This window comes from Microtus oregoni, unplaced genomic scaffold (genome assembly GCF_018167655.1).
Source record: "Microtus oregoni isolate MIOR12 unplaced genomic scaffold, Mior012 000033F_ref0000390, whole genome shotgun sequence".
NCBI classification, from domain to species: Eukaryota; Metazoa; Chordata; class Mammalia; order Rodentia; family Cricetidae; genus Microtus; species Microtus oregoni.
Genome location: NW_024543092.1, coordinates 12,113,955 through 12,135,077, shown reverse-complemented (window position 1 = coordinate 12,135,077; position 21,123 = coordinate 12,113,955). Strand labels below are relative to the sequence as shown.

Below are 21,123 nucleotides of genomic sequence, written 5' to 3'. Positions count from 1 at the left end.
CAAAATTGTAACCTTAGTGCTGTGGATGGAGGCAGGTAAGTCCTTGGGACTTGTCCAGCCTAGTTGAGTCAGTTCAGCCAGAGACCCTGTCTCAAATAAACAAGGTGACCTCCAGACCAATGAGAGACCTTGTCTCAAAAATAAATAAATAAGGTAAACTCTAGTTCAATAAGATACCCTGTCTCAAAAATCAATATGGAAAGCTTCTGGTAGTTGTCCTATGAGTTCCACATGCATGCATATACATGTGCATGCATACTTGTAAACACATGAATGAACAGACACTCACTCACACACACACACACACACACTAAAAGATAGACACTATACATGTCTCTTTCTGTCTCTCTGTCTCTGTCTTTCTCTCTCTCTCTCTCTCTCTCTCTATATATATATATATATCTTATATATATGCTTAAGTATTGTATTTACATCATTACTATCCCAACCCTTCCCCCTTCTACTCCTTCTATGTCACCCCCTTCCTCTCAAATTCATAACCTACTTCTTAAATTATTATTATTGTTGTGTGGGTATAACCTACTGAGTCCATTTAATATTAATCATATGTACATGTGTTTAGGGCTGACCAACTGGTACTGAATAAGCTATCAGGGAGCCTGACCCTAGAGAAGACTGAATCTCCCTATCTTAGCAGTCATGAACTCCCTGTAGCTCTTTGTCTAGGGACGAGGCCTTATGAGATTCCCTTCATCCATGCTGAGATGTCAACCGGTATTGTCATTGTACATATCTTGTTTAGGTGATCACTCTGATAAGGTTTCATGAGTATAGCTCCTTACCATATATAAAAGATGTTTTTGTTTGTTTGTTTCAGTTTTCCAAGACAGGGTTTTTCTATAGAACAGTCCTAGTTGTCTTGCTTTGTTGACCAGGTTGACCTCAAACTCACTGAGATCCACTTGCCTCTGTCTCCCAAGTGCTGGGATTAAAGGCATACACCACCACTGCCAAGCTAAAGATTCTTTTAAATCCCACCCACGAATATGCACAACTGAGGAGGTTTCTACATTGTTAATTTCAGATTTTAAAAAATACCAGAGTGAAATAATGATATTATTTTTCTTGAATGGAATAAGCGTTTTACAGAGTGTATTCACAGTGTGCTTTTACCACCTAGGACATACAAAAAGAACTTCAAAGTCAACAAAAGAACATCAGCTCCACCCAAGAAAATCTCAACAGTCTGTGCCGGAAGTACCACTCTGTGGAGTTGGAGAGCCTGGGCAGGGCAATGACTGGGTTAATAAAGAAACATGAAGCCACAAGCCAGCTATGCTCCCAAACCCAGGCCAGCATGCAGGAGTCTCTGGAAAAACACTTCAGTGGTGAGTTGAAGGGCTTTAGTCTGAATCACTGCTTATGAGAGGTTGTTTGGACCAAAGGCTATTCAGAAACTGCCAGTAAAAGTTTGAGCAAACCTTCAAGTCTGATTATTGTTTTAAATTCGTTCATGCTCTGAGATTGAGTAACCGTTCTGTTCCAGCAGCTCTAGCCTCTCAAAGAATGTTTTCCCATTCTCTTTGAGAGAACAGGAGTCTACCCATCTTGATTATTATGACCTGGATCTTCCATATAAGAGCTTATGCACATGAAGATCTACCTCTGTTCAAGAGGTCAGCAACCACTACCAAAATAGCTAAGGACACTTTTTCATGCTAGGATGAGTCATTGCTGTAAATATGGATGTTGGGAGAGGCCGTAACAATGGAAGCCATATGTTCCAAAAATTCCCTCTCCCTGTCTCTATTCTGAGAATCTTTGTTCCACTCTGATGTGGGGGCATAGTGGCTTTCTAAGTCAAAGTAGTAAAACAAGGAAGTGACAATAAAGGAAATCTTTCTTTAAGGGATTGAGAGAGGGTTTATGGGTAAGCAGCTTGCTGTTGAAGCGTGGGGAGCTGAGTCTGGATCCCCTGCACGTACACAAAAAGCTGTCTCTGATGGCATATATCTGTATTCCTAGTGCTGGGAAGGCAGAGATGGCTAAACACCTTCAGGGCACTAGCCAACAAGTCTGACCGAATCCTGAACCCCAGGTCAGTGAAAGACCCTATCTCAGCAAATAAAGAGGGATGGAAACAGAGGAAGACACCTGATGTAACTTCTGGCCTCCACACACATGCACAGTAAAGCACATGCAAACACATAACATGTGTACACACATGCACATGCAAACACACACACGTGCACACACATGTCTTTAGCACTCCTGAGCGTGTTTCTCCTGGCATTCTTACAAATTCTTTCCCAAAATAAAAGGAAATCAAACATTCCAAGTATTTTATTACTTTTCAGTCTCTTTGAGGTAACTTCTCCACCCTACCATAAATACTCATGGCTGTAAATTACATTATATTTTCTATCTTATTATTTTCTTTTTGAAGTATTTTTAAAAGCAGGATGAAATGGGTTGGAAACAGCAATAATTTATTTTGACAGTCCTAGGAGCACACTCAGCATTTTGGATTTATCTCTCATTTTGTTCATTTTCAAAAGATTCTATGCAGGAATTCCAAGAATGGTTTTCAGGAGCAAAAACAGCAGCCAGGAACTCTTCTGATCTAACTGGTGATAGCCAAGTTCTAGAAGCCAGGCTCCAGGATCTTCAGGTATGGATGCTATGATGCTGATATGGATACCATGACACTGATGTGGATGCTGTGATGCTGATGTAGATGCTGTGATGCCAATGTCGATGTTGTGATGCTGATGTGGATTCCGTGATGCTAATGTGGATGCTGTGATACTGATGTGGATGTCATGATGTTGATGTGGATGCTGTGATGCTGATATGGATGCTGCGATGCTAATGTGGATACCATGGTGCTGATGTGGATTCCATGATGCTAATTTACATTTCATGATGCTGATGTGGATGCCATGATACTGATGTGGATTCCGTGATGCTAATGTAGATTTCGTGATGCTGATGTGGATGCCATGATACTGATGTGGATGCCATGATACTGATGTGGATTCTGTGATGCTAATGTAGATTTCATGATGCTGATGTAGATGCTGTGATGCTGATATGGATGCTGTGATGCTGATGTGGATGTGATGCTAATGTCCTTCCTTCCTAGACACACTCACTGCCTTGGGCCAGACCCAGGCTGCTTCCTCCCGTCTCCTTTCCTGAGCCTTCTTATTTTGGTCTATCTTTTCTTCTTCCAATTATGGAGTTGGGCTGTTGAATCAGAAGGTGTTAGGAAAGAAGGAAAGTCACAGGAAAACAAAAGCAAGCTTGGAACTGTCTATATCTATTTTTAACCCACTGGCCATTCTTTAAAAGTCATTCAAAATGAAACTTTATTTATTATTTTTAGTTCTTTGAGATAGGGTTTCTCTTTGTAGCCCTGACTGACCTGGAACTCAGTCTGTGGACCAGTTGACCTCAAACTCAAAGAGATCCACCTTTCTCTGCCTCCAGAGTGCTGAGATTAAAGGTGTGCACCACCACCACCCAGATAGTTTAACTTTTATAGAAGTAAAATCATTAATATTTTCTAAAACTATTGGGGAGCTTTGGGGAGTTGTTTGTTATCTTCTTCTTTTAAGGAAAAAAACATACCTTGTGTTTTGTGCTGTTTAAATTTGGGGACTATATGTAGAAATGTATTCAAACCAGAGTAAAGGCTATTACAGGCTATTTAGGTTTTATTGACTGAAGAAAATATATGCATTTGGGAAGATGGCTATTGCAAAGCAGAATTCAAGATGAACCTTCAGAAGAATATCTTCAAGGGAGATTTTGTCCAGGGTTTCACAGGCATTTTTCTAATTAGAGCACAAGTCTAAGTATTGCAAAACCAATGTTTTTTTGGGTTTTATTTGTTTGATTTTCTTGTTGTTTTATTTTCTTCATTTTATGCTTTTGGTTTGGGGGAATTTTTGGTTGATTATTTATTTGTTTGTTTTTTGAGATGGGTTTTCTCTATATAACAACCCTAATTGTCCTGGAACTTACTGTATAGAGCAGGCTGGTCTTGAACTCACAGAGAACCTCTTGCCTCTCCTCTAGAGTGCTGAGATTAAAGGCTTGAGCCACACTCCCAGCTCCAATGCTTACTTTTAAAGATTAATGAGGGTTGGTGTGGTGGTGCAAGCCTGTAATCCTGGCACTGGGTGCTGACATGAGCAACTGTAAGGTTTAATGCCAGCCTATACTCCACGAGACAACTATCCACAAGAAACTCTGTTAGGAACATGAGAATGGCCTGACCCACTGGGTGATAGAATACTGCCAATAGCCCACTCTGTCGGAAGCCAGGTGATTGTTTCATGTACAGGTCTGGTTTTCCAAGAGGCATGGTAAATTCAGAGGACAATTGTCCCTCCATATTGTAGAATTCCACACAGAAATATCCAGGTGACAATCGAAGGAACGTTCTGGAGTTTTGGAGACATGAACAACATTAAGTTCTGGGCTTCCCTTGCTCTGTGGAATCCCAGGCATAGATCTTCAGAGGAGGAGGTGTGTGTAAAGAAAGGAAGGACCATCCTGAGGACTAGATTTTGTGCAAAGTAGACGCGAGAAGAGAAGGAAGAGGCAGCGTGGCCATCTGGTCGGCAGACTACTATGCCAGCCAGTGAGGAGATGGGAGCCGAGCTAGGGGACTGGGGCATTAAGAACAGAACACTGAGAACAGGACCCTCATGAGAACCTGCTCTTTTTTAGCTTACCGCTCTCGGTTTCTCCTCAGTTCCCATTGCCATCCTGCCTCACACTGCCTCAATTAGGAGCCTTTATTTTATCCACCGCGTGCTTCCTTCTCAATCTAATCTCCTTAGACCCTTTCCCAGCAGACTAAGCTTGCTTCACGCTTACTTCATCCCCTCAGCTCAGCACTGTGATGAAGAACCTCATTTATAATAGCAGATATCTCTATCACCTCGACTTCCAGGGTGTCCTGGATTCAGTCAGTGATGGGCAGAGCAAGCTGGACGCCGTCACGGAGGAAGGACAAACTCTGTACGCACACCTGCCCAAGCAAACTGTTAGCAGCATCCAGGAGCAAATCACAAAAGCCAATGAAGAGTTCCAAGCTTTTCTGAAGCAGTGCCTTAAAGACAAGCAGGCTCTCCAGGACTGTGCTTCAGAGCTGGGGAGGTAGGTTGTGAAAATAGCTGTGGCTCTCACTAAACACAGAAAGTGTTTTGCAAAGACTTAATGGGAACAGTTCGGGTGCAGACACAATCGTACTTGAACTCTGAGTTTCAGTTATAATGAATATTGGCCTGCCTTTATCACAGCTTAATAAAATAACTGATGACAGCATCTGAAAGTTTCATTTGGCTTTGTTTCCTGTGTAGGAACAAAAGCCAAGGACTTGTATCCCCTGAATTACAAATGACCTGGCTGTGTGCTGTTTCCGTCAATTTGGGTAACCCGGGGTATTAGAAACAGTTTTCCCCGCCTGTGTTCATGTCTACTGGGATAATCTTGGTAGCAAACAGCTATTGGATTTCAAGGATCCAGAGTACAATCGGTACACACACACACACACACACACACACACACACACACAAACACTGTCTTCTTTGTGACAGTCTGATCATTTAAGGAAGCTTCTTGCTGAATTTTCTCTGTAAACTGAAAATCCATGAGGCCTTCATTGCCACAAGAAGAGACTGTAACCTAGCTTCAGAGACAGTAGTAGACACATGAAGATTTCTCTAAGACGGTTTTGTTTTCTTTAGCTTTGAGGATCAGCACAGAAAACTGAGCTTGTGGATCCATGAGATGGAGGAAAAGTTAAGCACAGAAAACCTGGGGGAGAGTAAACAGCATATGTCCGAGAAGAAAAACGAAGTCCATCGAGCTGAGATGTTCCTGGGAGAACTCTTGGCCGCCAGGTATGGTGCAGAAATGGAGTGGGTTATTAATTTGCCAACATCTTTTAGGTCGGTGAGTTAGTTGCAGACTTGATTGCTGGTTGATTTTGTACTGGTTTGTTGGGGGCGATTTCTTCTGTCCCTGAATATCTCAGCTACCAGGCTGCATTCTTTATGGCTCTGTGGTATTCTACAGAAAGCATGGGAAAAGATAAGTATATATCCTTATAACAAGTGTATATCCTTGTTTCCACTCTGTTTGCTCCCTTTTCTCTCTGACTTCAGCTTAGCTTTCAGCTTATTGAGAGTCCTGAGCTTTCCTTCCTGGCATTAGCTTGTGTTGATTATGTCCAGAAGAAGCACGTGTAAGAAAACTACAAAGCCACACTGAGAAAAACACAGCTGGGAACCCTGACTCCCATTCATTTCTTCACACGCGGTAGCTTCCTGCTACCTTACAATACTGATAGTGTCATGAGAGCTGTGGCCACTAGGTCTCACCCTCCGTTCATTCAGTTCCTTTGCAATATCTCTTCATTGCTGCCCTGGTTCCTCTCCTGGACAGAGTCCCTTATCTTTGACACCAACACCATTGGCAGTGTTTTCCTCCTTATATTCTTTCTCCGCCCCTAGCACTTTCCCTCTCTGCCTCTCTAACCTAAGGTAAAAGGCTTCCTACCAGGAAGTGCAGCTTTCTCCAGAGCAAGGGCTCCTCAGTGACCCTCCAGAAGGGCAATGCTAATCTATATAAAGCAGAAATGGCAGGGTCTACTCTGCTTAATCAAACAAATCAATGAAATTATAGCCTGAGGAAAAAATGACCTAATTCGGACCATGCTCCGTCCTTATTTTCAGTGAGTCCTATTTATGATCAAACATGCCAGTGTTCATTGTCTTAAAGAACAACCAGGTAAACGTGGTACAGCAGAGCATGTATCATGACTAAAATCATGCTGTAGTATCTGTGGAGCTGTGTCCAGGACCCCAGTGGAGATCAAGATCCATGAGCTCGCGATTACATAAACTGGGTTGTTGCTTCATCTAACCTGCTTATGTTCTCCCACAGCTGGGATCGGCTCTCCATTGCTTACAATAGACTGCAAAGTAGATGGTATAGAAGTAGCTGTCGTGCTGTTGTTCAACGAGTAGTGAGAAAGAGAGAAGTCTGTGTGCACTCAATACAGACACGATTATTTGAAATATGTATTCAGTATATTGCTGGTCAAATCTGCAGATGTGGAACCAAAGGATAAGGTCCCCATGGGCACAGTACTTGTTGCTACTGAATTTGATAACTATTGAGACATGCCTCTGGAATGCTTTGGTTCTATCTCTGGGCACCTTTTAGGGATTCATTTCTTACCACCTCACATTCCCATTATCTGGAAAAAAAATAGACAATGTTGACAGAATTAAGAAAATGATAACATCACTTTTACTAATTTCCTGAAAATAAGGCTTATTTTGCTTTCCAAATCTTGACTCTTACATAGTTACAATATAATCCGACCAAGCTCACACCTGCCTTGCATGCAGACATCGTAAATGACCTCTGTTCTCGACTCCATTTCTTCACAGCTGCTGTTGACCTTTATCGCTATCTCTCCTGACATCATTATTCTGAAACTGCATAGAAGGCAGTGGCCCAACACCAAATTCATTGTCTTTTGTGTCTCTCATCACCAATTGCCCTTTATCAGTGCCCAAGTGTGCATGGGTTTGTGTGCATGTGGAAGCCAGAAGATAACCTTAGCTCTTGTTCCTTGGATGTCGTTCTCCTTATTGTTTTGGGAGGTCTCTCACTCATCAGCGACTCTTGAAGCACACCGGGCTGGCAACTAGTGAGTCCTAAAGATACCTTCTATCTGCCTGTTTCTACCTCCCAGCCCCGGAATTTTAAGTGTGCACACCACCGTGCCTGCTCTTTACTATTTTTCTAATACTTGCAATGTCGAGAGACACATAATTATTGAAGTGTCATCTCTGGTATTCTAGGGCCAGATGCTAAGACCTCTAGTGTGTTTGACTTGGGGTCTTTCCTTACCAACTGGCCACTTCCAGCAGCCCCAAAGTTCTCCTCGGTCACATTCTCAAGCTGTGTCACCTCCTTTTGGGGGGTCTTTTTGGAGTCTCACTATGTAGACCAGGCTGGCTTCTGACCAACCATCTCTCTTTCGCAGTCTTCCAAATAATGGGGTTATGAGTGTGCGCCACCACACTGAGCCAATCCACCCTCCTGCTTCCTGGGTGTGTGCTTTATGACATACCCAATCATCTGGGTATGTCATAAAGTGGCCAGTCCTTCAAATATTAGAGGGACATAACCCACAGAAAAGCATAAAGCCCTGAGGTTCAGGAATGTCTGCCATCCCTTGAGCAAATCATTTTGTAGTAGCAGTGAAATATTTTATGTTAGTTATTACATAACTCATGATAGGTAGGCTCTATCAGGTGATAAACCTTCCTGCTCACTGAGCACATTGATTCCAAATTCCCCAGTGTCTTACAGAGGGGGAGTCGTGTTGGATAACCATATCTCAGAGTGACTCAAAAGATGCTGTTCAAATAGGAGTCACTCAGAGACAGTCAATTATAGATAGCACACATTATGTTCTTTTCCTAGTATGGTGTGTGTGTGTGTGTGTGTGTGTGTGTGTGTGTGTGTAGTTTATGCATGTCTACATTTATACATGTAGAGGACAGACGTCAGCAATGGCTATCTACAGAAGTAATTCTCCCCTTCAGTTTTTGAGGTATTCTCTAGGGTAACTGGCCAGAGAACTCTAGGGACCCATCTGTCTCGGCATCCTTGGCATGGAGATTACAGGAATGTGTCAGCATGTCCAGAGTTTTACATGGGTTCTGAAGATCAAAGTTCAGGTCCTCGTGCATGCTTGATGGGCACTTTTGCCGACTGAGCTACCTCCACAACTGCCCAATAGTTCTGATAAAGACATCTTGTTCCTGCCGATCCACAAGGCTTTCCCCAATAAACATGCTCTTGAGAAGTTCAGGCTCCCTTGACTTGTGTTTATAGAGGCTTTGAACTAAATGGGAATGAAGAAATGTGAGCCAAGAGTACAAAATCCCACTTCCAAGGATTATGGGGCTTTGTTGCTTTGCTCTGTTTCGGTTGTAGTAGATTGGACTCACATAAATGTAACTTAAAATAGAAAGTTCTATTTTTAAAAATCCCTAAGAAAATAATTTCAAATGTTCCCACCATGGAAAATATGTGGAGTATGTGAGGTGATGGCTCCATTAACCAGCTTGATTCAATCACCCCATGTTGTGCCCATAAGCCACCGCATTGCTGTATGCACCATACATTTACATGGCTACGAACTATTACTTTGTAATTTAAAAAGGAAAAACAACAACAGCAGCAAAATAAAGCACAGCTGGCCAAGTTGCACTACAAACCTAGAACATTACAACCAAGTCATGCAAGGGTTTTACTTCTGTTCTCTGGATCCAATTAACATAGCTCCAAGCTGTGAGGGCCATGGTGCTCAAGGTACACCACGGAAGCCCATTGGCTCCTACCATGGCATTTGAAAGCAGCTTTCCCCACCCCACATTGTCCCACAATGCCTAGCATTGTGTCAGGTCCTGGAGATGGAGATGGATTTAGTCACTTGACTTCCAGACAGTAATGGCCTGTGGGTAGGGTCAGGGATATTAGGTTGAGGGTAAGACATGGAGTAGAGCCATGGGAGTCCTGCACACATCATCTGCCTGTCTCTGATTGTTATGGATACTGCCTAGGGGTGGGATACCTGTGTCGTGGCATGAAGAGGCAGTTCAGAAAGTAACAGGCAAGCAGAATGTGCATGGAGGAGCGCCAAGTTTATTCATTACCTCTCTTGTTGCCAAGACAAAAGGCTTGACAGAAGCGACTAAAGGCAGGAAGGCTTGATTCTGGCTTAAAGTTCGAGGGGATATAGTCATCATGATGGGAATGGCATGGCAGTAGGGGACCAGCCATCTGGTCACCCTGCATCAGCCATCAGGAGGCACTGAATGAATGGGAACTGGAGCAAGGCTATAAAATGCCAAGGCCTCAGTGACCCATTCTCCAGCAAGGATCCACCTCCCAAAATTTCCACAAACTTCCCAAACATCACCGGCTGCTGGGAATCAAGTGTCTAGATCTAGGAGCCAGTGGCGACATTTCACATCCAAGGTATTACATCCACAACAGAGCATGGGGACTTTTCATAGTTACGATAGCAAACAGGAGTGGAGAAATGCTAGAGGGAGTATGAGCTCACTTCCTGGACTGAATTCCTAGAGAGACGTAGGCTCTGTCACTGGAACTTATAGATGGAGACATGGTAGAAATGGACTCACATTCCCTGACAGGTGTTCCCCACACTAAGAAGGAACGTAGCCAAACCCCAGCGTCTTAAAGTCATGTCTGTCATGAGCTCTTGTCTGGATACTGATCCAATGTCAACAGTCATTTTTCCCTCCTCTGGATCCAGAATCCTGGAACTAAAAAAAGAAATTCTGTTTGTCTAGAGAGTCCCTTGACAAGCTCTCCCAGAGAGGGCAGCTCCTCAGCAAAGAAAGCCACGGCGCAGGGAAGGGAGGCCGCAGGTGTGCCCAGCTCCTGACCAGCTACCAGAACCTTCTGAGAGTGACCAAGGAGCAGCTGCGCAGCTGTCAGCTGGCCCTGCAGGAGCACGAAGCTCTGGAAGAGGCCATGCAGAGCATGTGGTCCCGGGTAAAGGATGTGCAAGACAGGTTGGCTTGTGCAGAAAGCACTGTCGGGGACAAGGAAACTTTGGAGGGGCGGCTGTCACAGATTCAGGTATGTGCAGCCCACACCTGCTGCCCGTTGCTCTAATTGGATGTACAGAGTCTGGGATTGGTCCCTGTTGTCTGGGAAGTGTCAAATGAAAATGTTGTTGATGGGGGGGATGTTTATTTTCCTTTGGGGAAAGGGAACTTTTTGTTATTGTTAACAGCTTCAATTTTATTTGTTTGTTTGTTTGTTGTTTGTTTGTTTGTTTCATCCAGTAGTTAACCATCAAAGCTTACTACATACCTACTCTGTTACAAGTACTATGAGAATCGCTGGGGATATGGAAATAGTAGGTAATACCTATGTTCCCAGAGGCCAGCGGCCAGTGTGTGAAATGTTACAGCAGAGTGTAGGTCCTGCCTGTGAATTGAGTCAGGTTTCTTTGCAAAAACAAGGTCCACCTCCCGTCATCATGACCTTGAGAAGCGGGAATTAGCCAGGCCAGGAAGGGAGGAAAGGTTACCATGCGTCTTCATTGCCTAAATTAAATTTCTCCCACTTGAAACCAATCAACAACATTGTGATTATTGGCTGATGACCCAAAGTTTTCCAAGAATTTACATTGATCTTTGGACCTTACACGCCCTGATACCTAACTTATGTTATTCTAGGCTAGAGTTTATGAAAATGTGTTGCTTTTATTTTACAGTGAGATGTTCCTATCGGAATTATCTTGCCGGGCCAGCAGAAAGCACATGCATCAGTGTGTGCTTGCATGCTTGCAGCCCTGTCCTTCCTCAGTCACCAGCCATGTTTTTAGAGTTTCTCATCAGCCCAGAGCTCCCGAACCAGGCTAGGCTAGCTGGCTCGAGATCCCTGGATCTGCCTGTCTCTGCCTCCCCAGAGCTAAGATTACAAGCACACGCCACCACTGCCAGCTTTTTATGTGGCTTCTGGGCAATTGAACTCAGATCTTTGTGCTTCTAAACTGAGCTATCTCTCTAGGCTGCGACTCCTTCGCTCTAGGGAAGAGCCTTTGTTTAGCACGGCAGGTTTTCATGTGCCCACTAACAACATCTCCTTCTCCCTCCGCAGGACATTCTCCTCATGAGAGGGGAGGGAGAAGTGAAGCTGAATATGGCTATTGGCAAAGGGGACCAGGCTAGAAGAAGCAGCAACAAGGAGGGTCAGCAGGCCATTCAGGCTCAGTTGGAGACACTTAAAATGACATGGGCTGACGTCATGAGTTCTGCCATCCATGCACAAAGGTATAAAATCTTCTCTTAATGCTTATTTGCTCAAATAAAACGCAGACATTTCACAAAGCCATGTCACAGCACCGAGACAGCCTGTGGTAGATTTGCCCAGCATGTTGACTTTCCTAGGGGCAAACATGCCTGTCTTTGCCTGTGTTATATTCCCCATGGAGCGAAGACTAACGCTGGTATGCAAGCGTGTCTCGCTTCTGTTTTCTTTTCCAAATATTTTTGTCCCTCCACACACACAACCCCTCGGCGTCCACATCCCCGCTCCAACGTCTCACATGGAATCTTGCACATCACCCAAGCTTGGGAAAATACCTTTTTGAAAGCCAAGAACATGAGATTCTTTAATAGCTCCTAGCTATTTAAAGGCATGTGTAGGGAATGTTGCCAACCAATTGTGTTGACAACCGAGCTTAACGCGTACATCTGTTCCTCACCCTGGAGTCATCACACCTAGCTGGTGATCTCAGAAATGTGTGGGGTGTTTCTGATTGTCACAGTGATACAGATATTTAGGCATTTAGTGGCTACGGTGTAGAGACCTGAAATTCTACAAAGTGGGAAGCGTTCTTATGCTGCCAGTCCTTAAGCCATTAAGAATTCTGTAGAGCTGTGACAGTATGGCCTGACCCAGATAATACATGGAACCTAAAAAGGTGATCCAATGAGGTTCACAGTAGAATGGTGGTTACCAGAGTCCAGGAAGCATGTCAGGGAGGTGGGATGGGAGAGCATGTTCCGTGGGTACAAATAAAGGTACATAAGAGCAAGAGAATCTGTAGTGTTTCTCCTTATATAGCAGGGTGAGGAAAGGTCACAATTATACAATACACATTTTAAAAACCAAGGAGGAAGTGTAGTAAAATATCTCACTATAGAATAAACATGGAGCGTGTTCAAGAGAAATGTGTTTAGCTTGGTTTAAACACAGGTGTCCATGTATCGAAATACAACACGGCCCCATTAATATGCCCAACTTTTTGTCTCATTCAAAATTGAAGTTGGTAGGAAAAGAGAAAAGAAAAAAGAATGGGAAGGAGGGGCCAGAGTGTAGGCCTGCCCTATATCGGTCGCCGATAGAGAAGTAGAGAAAATTTTATGATTGTTTGTTAAGAATGAAAAGTCTTTACTTTCTCTGGGTCTTTTCTCAAATTATATGTATCTGTCCAGCTTTCTTGTTGGGCAAGTAACTTCCACTGAGAATTAGATTAAATCACATCCCAGAACCCATGTTCGGAAAGCTCTCTGCCCTTCATCCACTCCAGAAGTGGGTTCCCAAAGTGACTGCAACGAATATTTGAACAGGAGATGGAGGGCCATTGCAGACCAGAAGAAGCCCTGCCGCTGTCTCCCACCAAACAGGCACCACCCAGGGCACCTAGCTTAGCGTGGAGTTTCTTTGCTTTGAATTTTGGTTTTCATATTAAGAGGAAGTAGTTTTCTAGGCAAACAGGGCATTGCATCTTTGTCAGAACGCCTACTGATCAGCAAAGAAAAGAGTCAGGTCCCATGGGGGCTCTCCCATCCTATAGGAGGCTGCCATGGGGCTCTCCTACTCTATAGTAGGCTGCACAAACATAAATAACTCCCCAGCGGTTGGCATTGGGCCAGCTTTCGGCCTTGTGGGACTCAAGAGAGATGTGGGAGAATTTTTCCAGATATTATAATAAAATTCTGAATCCAAGAAACAGGTTCCAAGCTCTGCCTCTTGTTTCAGCAAGAAATTAGATTGGACAGCTACACGCTGTGTGGTTTCTTTGTGGAAGGGCTTTGGGCAAACAGTGAGACAAAGGAAAAGCCATTTTCCTCCTAGGACATCAGAGGCTAGGGAGACATATACAGTCCAGAAAACCAACTCGGATTGTATTACCAACAATTTTCAAAAGACACCCAGCTGTGACAGAAGGAGGGGGATCTGGCGGCTTCTGGGGTATAACATTGACTTAGACTTTGAGAAACTCTCCAGATGTGTAGGACTCTGTCTGTATGATGAGGCACACACTGAGACAGAAGCCACAGTCTGAGCAAGTGATGGAAACTCATTGACTGTGTTCCTGACTTTGCAACAATGAGATGCTACACAAGGGAGGCCCGGGCATTCACTGAGCATGAACTCAGAGCGGGCTCTCTGTTGTCAATGGATCACTTCCTAGCAAGCCGCAGGTCTTGAGTTTGAGTGGTGGTGTCGGAGATCGACTGGAAGATGAAAGTAAGGAGGGAATAAGAAAAGTCAGAGGAAGGGAAGGAGGAGAGAAAGAAGAAGAGAGAGAGGGAGGAAAGGGGAAGGGATGGGAGAGAGTATTATAAGCTCAATAATAGGAACCTTTCCTTGACGTCATCCTGGAGAGCATTTTATTTTTCTATTAGGAAATCTGGTGAGTTGCCTGTTAAATTTATGACTGTATTTGTCATAAATATGTCATCTTCATTTATTCATATAAATAACACAAAAGAATTGGCCATTATGTGTGTACAGTCTTAAGTATATACCCAGGGAGAAAAATACCTTAAATTTTAATGTCAGTGAACAAGTAATTGTCATCTGATTTTGGCAATATGGACTAAACACAAGATTATTTAAGAATTGGTATGTACTAAGCAGAATTTAATTAATAATATAGCACTGAGCTTTCATAACTACAATGTATTAAATGAATTGCCCATTCACTTGAAACAACATTTGGAAGATCTCTCTGTTTCTGTCTCTCTTTCTCTTTCTGTGTGTGTGTGTGTGTGTGTGTGTGTGTGTGTGTGTGTGTGTGTCTGCAACAGCTTACTTCAAATTCCAGCATCTTGTTAATTGTGTTTGGAGCCACTGTACCCTGGTTGTGGAAGATCAAAAAAGTTGTTTCTCCCTGCACTCAAAAACAATATTTTATCATGACAATATTCAGCAAAGCACTTTAAACAGATCCACTGGCCCTGTAGTTGTGTTTTGGTAGAGATATCAAGGTTGAGCCTCGATTTTATAGTGTATGTTACTCATTCTAGCACCCTGGAGTCTGTGATCGACCAATGGAATGACTATCTAGAGAAGAAAAGCCAGATGGAGCAGTGGATGGAATCAGTGGATCAGAAAGTAGAGCATCCCTTACAGCCGCAGCCGGGACTGAAGGAGAAGTTTGCCCTGCTGGACCACTTTCAGTCCGTCATCTCCGAGGCAGAGGATCATGTGGGCGCACTGCAACAGCTAGCAGCAAGGTCCAGGGAGTTGTACAACAGGACTCAGGATGAGTCCTTCAAGGAAGCCGGTCAGGAAGAACTGAGAACACAGTTTCAGGACATAACGACCGTGGCCAAGGTGAGCGCTTTAGACCCATGCAAAAGCTTCAGAGCACAGAATATGAAACGTGAATTGAGTTGCTGGATTTGGCTGGTCTGCAACCATGTGTACGTTTGTTGGGCAGGGATCCCATAAAGATCATTTTCCAGAAAGATGGGAAATAGAGCACAAAGAGGAAAACAGAAGGAGTGGCTGTCTGGGAAGGGAACAGTTAGACTTGGGGAGAAGGCATTTGCTAGGGCGATGGGGAAGAGGATCTCCCTGTCTCTGCCTCTTGCACAATGGTTTCTTTTTAAGATATTAAATCCATGGAGAATCCAAGAGCAAATTTGAGAGATGTTGAGACCTCTATCAAGTCTGGCATTTCATCCAATTTCATGTTTGCAGTAACTATGACTGCTCATTTGTTTTTCCTTTGTTGACTAGGAGAAGATGAGGATGGTGGAGGAGATTGTGAAAGACCACCTCATGTACTTGGATGCAGTTCAGGAGTTCACGGATTGGCTCCACTCAGCAAAGGAAGAGCTCCATCGGTGGTCAGACACATCTGGAGATTCTTCAGTTACTCAGAAAAAGCTATTGAAAATTAAGGTGAGCAAACGGCCTGATATTATTCTGCATTGATCCATGAGTTCGAGTTCTTCAGTACAGGTGGCAGATTAGTGATAAGGGTTTAGTGGATACAATTCTGATATTTTAAAATGTTTTTGTCCTGAGTTTGGTTGGTGCTTTATTCTCTGTATATCAGTAATCCTAAATATAAACCAAGTTTAAGAAAATAATTGGAAGGAATTTAGTTCCACTTATGAGCAAAATTAGGCCTTGTCTGTATGTGTTTCTTTATGCAAATGTACTTATTGTGGTAGTGCAGGAGACTAAGAAATACACACCACCCTGCTGTGTTGACAGAGGTTTCTGTCCCCTAAGTCCCATAGCCGTTAAGTCTCAAAGAAACACACAGAGGTCTACATTAATTATAAATTGGTTGGCCTATTAGCTCAGGCTTCTTCTTAACTCCAATATCTCACATTTTAACCCATAATTCTTGTCTGTGTTAGCCATGTGGCTTGGTACCTTTATCAGTGAGGCATTCTCATTTTGCTTCCTCTGTGTCTGGGTGACTACTACAGACTGAGTCTTTCCTCTTCCCGGAATTCTCCTGTTCTTGTTGCCCCACCTATACTTCCTGCCTGGCTACTGGCCAATCAGCATTTTATTAAAAGTAATACAAGTGACAAATCTTTACAAAGGACAAGATCATTGTCCCACAGCACTGCTGGGCTGACTAAACCAGTGTAACCAGAGCTTCAGAAGCATTTTAAAGTTTAGGCTTCAAAGCCAAGGGGCCTTCTGCCGCATTTTTCATCTCCTGATTTTCTACATGTTCTTGGAAAAAAATCACTTTTGTCAGTGTCCTCAAGGCTCATTAGCAATACAAACAATGAAAAACTAATTTTTTGAATCAGCTGTAAGGAGCTGTTTGGAGGACTAAGTTAGATCATTCATATAAAATTCTTAGCACCATGCCTAGCCATGAATTGTACTCGATGAGAAAGTTCCATGGGTTTGGGAAAGGGAGGGATTAATTTGAAATGGAATGCCACGATGAAGGAGTCAAGAGTAAGCCAGGCATGGTGGCACACACTTATAAGGTAAGGACTTAAGAGAAGAGGTAAGAGGACTCTCATAAGTCCAATGCCAACCTGGTCTCCATAGCAAGTTATGGACCTCTTAAGGTTACATAGTTAGACCTTGTCTCAAAAGAAATGAAACAAATGAATACAAATAAATAATCAAATATACAAACAAGAAAGTAAAAGAGTTGTAGGTTAAAGTTAAGCCTTTACTCCAAGTTAATGGAGACCTTATCTAAGGAAGATGTGTACCTGTAGAGAAGCCCATGGCAGGGGTAGATGGATGTTCTGTGATGGACAAATGAAACTTGCTCCACCAGGTGCGAGTAAAATCCAGGAAGCAGTGAATTTTCATCATTTATTGAGGTCAGAAAGCTCCTCTGAAGAGATAATATTATTAATTAATACCACATAGTCTGTAGTTGACATCCCAGGACAGGATGGGTCAATAGCATGTCCAGAAAATAGAATAGGAGACACAAACCCAAAACCCAGGCAGACCTAAGGTTTAGGTGAGTTTTGAAAGAGAGAGGAAAAAGAGAGGAGACACATATGGTTATCACTATAGAGACTGAAGATCACCCCCCCCCCCCCCCGTTTGGCAAGCCAGAGAGCCATTTCTACAGCAAGGGAAAGTGATGAACCAACCAGATTGCATGAGTTTAGGAAGGAATGGCAGGTAAGGAAGAGAAGACTACAAAGATTGGTCAAGTTTTTGAAAAGTTAATTTGAAAAACCTTCAAAGAGGCAAAGACAACACCCCTCCTGCCCTTCAATGCTGTGACAATCCCAACCCACAATAGCAATCACTCAGAATATGTAACTCAGAAGCACAGTGTCTCCATGGATGAAGACATGAATGAACATACGTGTATGTATAGAGAGCTCAAATACAAAGCAAGAAAATGTATGTGAAATCTAATTTAAAGCACTGAAATTACAGTGCTCTTATTGAAGATCTAGATGGGATTGAGGAGATGACCCATGTATAAGAACACTGGCTCTGCAAAAGCAGAAAAACTCGGTTTACATTCCTAGCAGTCATGTAAACATCTGCACATGGCTGTGTGCCTGTAACTCCAATACCGCTGAGTGGAGACAAAAGGTTGTCAGCCAGCCTAACCAAAATGGTGAGCTTCTATTTCAGTAAACTATCCTATCTCAAGAATGCAAGGCAGAGAGAAATAAGGACTCCAGATGTCCCATTCTAATCTCTGCATATACATATATAAGTCATGCATACTCATACACTCATGTGCATAACACATGTGCAGGCAGACACTAACACAAAGATAATCTGTGTGAGTGGAATTAGAGTTAGCAAGCATGGACCTGTTTTCACACCCACTGAAACTGAGATAATGAATATGAGGATATTTGAGAGAACTGACTTTCGATAATAGAGTGTTGTAAGAAGGTCGCTTGTTTGTTTCCCAGATGCCCAGTTTCAACACATCTCCTATGGCAGCTCCATGGCTTCTCCTCACTCCTCCTTTTCCCCAGCATTCAGTTTAGTTTTTCCCGCCTACCTCTATTCCCTGCTCAGGCCCAAGACAGTTTCTTTGTTAACCAATGGTATTCACAGCATACAAAGGAGAATCACACATCAATAGAGTGTAAACAGAGACTATTTTTTTGTTTTCTGGGCTGCCCTGACCCGAATAATCACACAGAAACTATATTAATTATAACACTGTTTAACCAATAGCTTAGGTGTATGTCTAGCTAGGTCTTACAAGTTAAATTAACCCATTTCTATTCATCTGTGTATTATCATGAGGCTGTGGCCTACAGGTAAGTTTCTGGAGTCTTTCCCTTCTGACAGCTACCTGATGTCTCTCTGACTTCACCTTCACTTTTCTCCTCTGTCTCCACTTGGATTTTCTACCTTGCTATATTCTGCCAATCCATAGGCCAAAGAAGCTTCTTTATTAACCAATGGTAATAAAACATATTCAGGACATTCAAAGGGGAATCCCACATCATCATGGAGACTCTCTGAATTCCAAATTTGAAGATGCTCTAAAAGGTTGAATGTTATGTTCTAAAGCATTCCTGTTAAATAGAGCACCTTCTAAGTTATAATTTTTCTTTGCTTAACTACCATCCACTCTATTTACTGGTAAATGGAGATAACTTTTAGAATCCTGTTGCCAAGAAAGGCCAACTACATACCTACATAAGTGCTGCGTTTAAACATTTTTCACATGTATAAAATCACACGTCACATGAGTGTGCTTTTGACCACCATACAGCTAGGCATTGTAAGTGATCTGCACTAAAATGTGCTTCTATTGTTTGTACACGTGAGAAGTCAGATTAACTTCAGGCTAACTAAGTGAGATGCAAGGTGTATTATCTACACTAGTCAAATACCTTTCCTGCTTTACATCTGCGACACATGCATGGTGCTCAATGCCTCCGTCTTGCTCATTATTCCCCCTCCTCCTCTCCTTGTGTTTCTCTCTGATAGTCACCTTTCCTTCTACGTAACATGAGAGTGAAGACATATTTTGCATTAACATTGAAAAAAAATCTAGACTAAGCAATACACGTTATAAATATGTATCCCAGATGACTGTTTTAGCAAGAAAAATGTCATCGGAAATATTTATTTTCAAGAGGAAATGCCAAGACTTACCTATTTCTCAATGAATATTCTAATTATTTTTATTGATTTTTATTGAGCTCTACATTTTTCTCTGCTCTTCTCCCTGCCTCTCCCCTCCCCTTCAACTCTCCCCCAAGGTCCCCATCCTCCCAGTTTACTCAGGAGATCTTGTCTTTTTGTCCTTCCTCTCTGTGAGCCTCAAGATTAAATGTGGTATCTGAATTTTCAAATTTCTAGTGAGGCTTCTTTTTCTGAGGGAAAAACGACAGCAATAAACAAACCCAGGCTGGAGTTGGCTTTAAACTTTTAATTAAGTTGGTCTGTGAATTACTAGTTTCAGTGGTCATAAATATGCCTCTTTAGGTACAGAAAATTCTGAGATTGAGGAAGGCTCGTTCTCTTCTTGACATGAGCCATGAGCCAGCCTGACTCCCAGCAGGAAGAAATGTGATTTAAGCCCCCGCTTCTTTGGAAGATGATGGGACTAAAGAAGAGACCATAAATAGGATGCAGTTTCTTGTCCATCCACACAAGGGGAAATAAAGTTTTTCTGGGATTCTTTTTAGTCTGTAGGAGCTGAACACCACAGATGAATATCTAAGTCACCACTACATGCCCACATATCTAAATACTGCCTGTGTTCAGCATGCCTGTCCAGCCTGCGAGGACACTGAGACACCCTGACTGATTTTGCAATAAGCCAGGCATTCATGATACTGATTGCTGCTAACATAATGTGAGCGATTGTAGACTTAACAACTCTCATCCCTTTTGCACGTTCGCTCAAACTTCATAGCAGCACAGAGTCCCATTCTGGGAACATTTGAAAACTGGCAGCCCAAAAGACTAAGGGCCTCCTTGGTTTCCATGGCGATATTCCATTACAGGAGCTGATAGATTCCAGAGAGATCGGTGCAGGCCGCCTAAGCAGAGTGGAGTCGCTGGCCCCAGCAGTGAAACAGAACACAGCTGCCAGTGGGTGTGAGCTTCTGAACTCCGAGATGCAGGCCCTGCGCGCTGACTGGAGGCAGTGGGAAGACAGCCTGTTCCAAGCGCAGAGCAGCCTGGAGAACCTGGTCAGCGAAATGGCCCTCTCCGAGCAGGAATTCTCCAGTCAGGTAGCCCAACTGGAGCAAGCCCTGGACCAGTTCAACACTCTTCTGAAAACGTGGGCCCAGCAGCTGGCCCTCCTGGAAGGCAAGAACACCGATGAGGAGATTGTGGAGTGCTGGCACAAAGGACGAGTAAGTTGGTCTTTGCCTTCCTGTTTACCGCTGCGGTGGCTAAGCTACACATTTCATTGGCTCTCGCGGTTGCTTTAGAAAAAGAAATGGGTCTGTGTTAATTAAAAGCATGCAGCATTCAGAGACACAGAAAGTATTTAATACATTTGCCAAGTGTGAGTGTTTTCGTTCTCTATAAACGAAACTTCGAAACTTCGGTAAAAGTTGACGTATATGGGAGGTGCTATTATATCCTGTAGGAAATATTATTTCTGGTGGAGATACTTTACTTTCTTTCTGATGGTGTAAGAGTTTGCAATACTGTATTCAGGCCTTCAGCCTGGAAAATGGCCTGTGGGCAGAGGCATAAATAGACAGAGAGTCATAGCCGCTTCCCTGCCAGTTAACTCTTTCAAACAACTAAGTGATTGAGTTTCTGGCTTTGAAAGACGCATTTGATAATCTGTGCAAGCACGGCTGATAGTTTTCACTGTGTCTG

The 21,123-nt window shown here is 43.1% G+C and overlaps 1 protein-coding gene across 4 annotated transcripts in view; it reads left to right on the top strand.

Moving 5' to 3' along the window:
• Syne1 (spectrin repeat containing nuclear envelope protein 1) overlaps nt 1-21,123 on the top strand; it is a 461,524-nt gene that overhangs the window by 205,606 nt on the left and 234,795 nt on the right. For all 4 annotated transcript variants that reach the window (XM_041680032.1, XM_041680030.1, XM_041680029.1 and 1 more), the window contains 9 exons: nt 1,142-1,349; nt 2,520-2,632; nt 4,928-5,133; nt 5,724-5,879; nt 10,383-10,674; nt 11,704-11,876; nt 14,865-15,174; nt 15,583-15,747; nt 20,289-20,645. In XM_041680032.1, the coding sequence (XP_041535966.1) occupies nt 1,142-1,349; nt 2,520-2,632; nt 4,928-5,133; nt 5,724-5,879; nt 10,383-10,674; nt 11,704-11,876; nt 14,865-15,174; nt 15,583-15,747; nt 20,289-20,645 (1,980 nt within the window). The remainder of the gene's footprint in view (nt 1-1,141; nt 1,350-2,519; nt 2,633-4,927; nt 5,134-5,723; nt 5,880-10,382; nt 10,675-11,703; nt 11,877-14,864; nt 15,175-15,582; nt 15,748-20,288; nt 20,646-21,123) is intronic.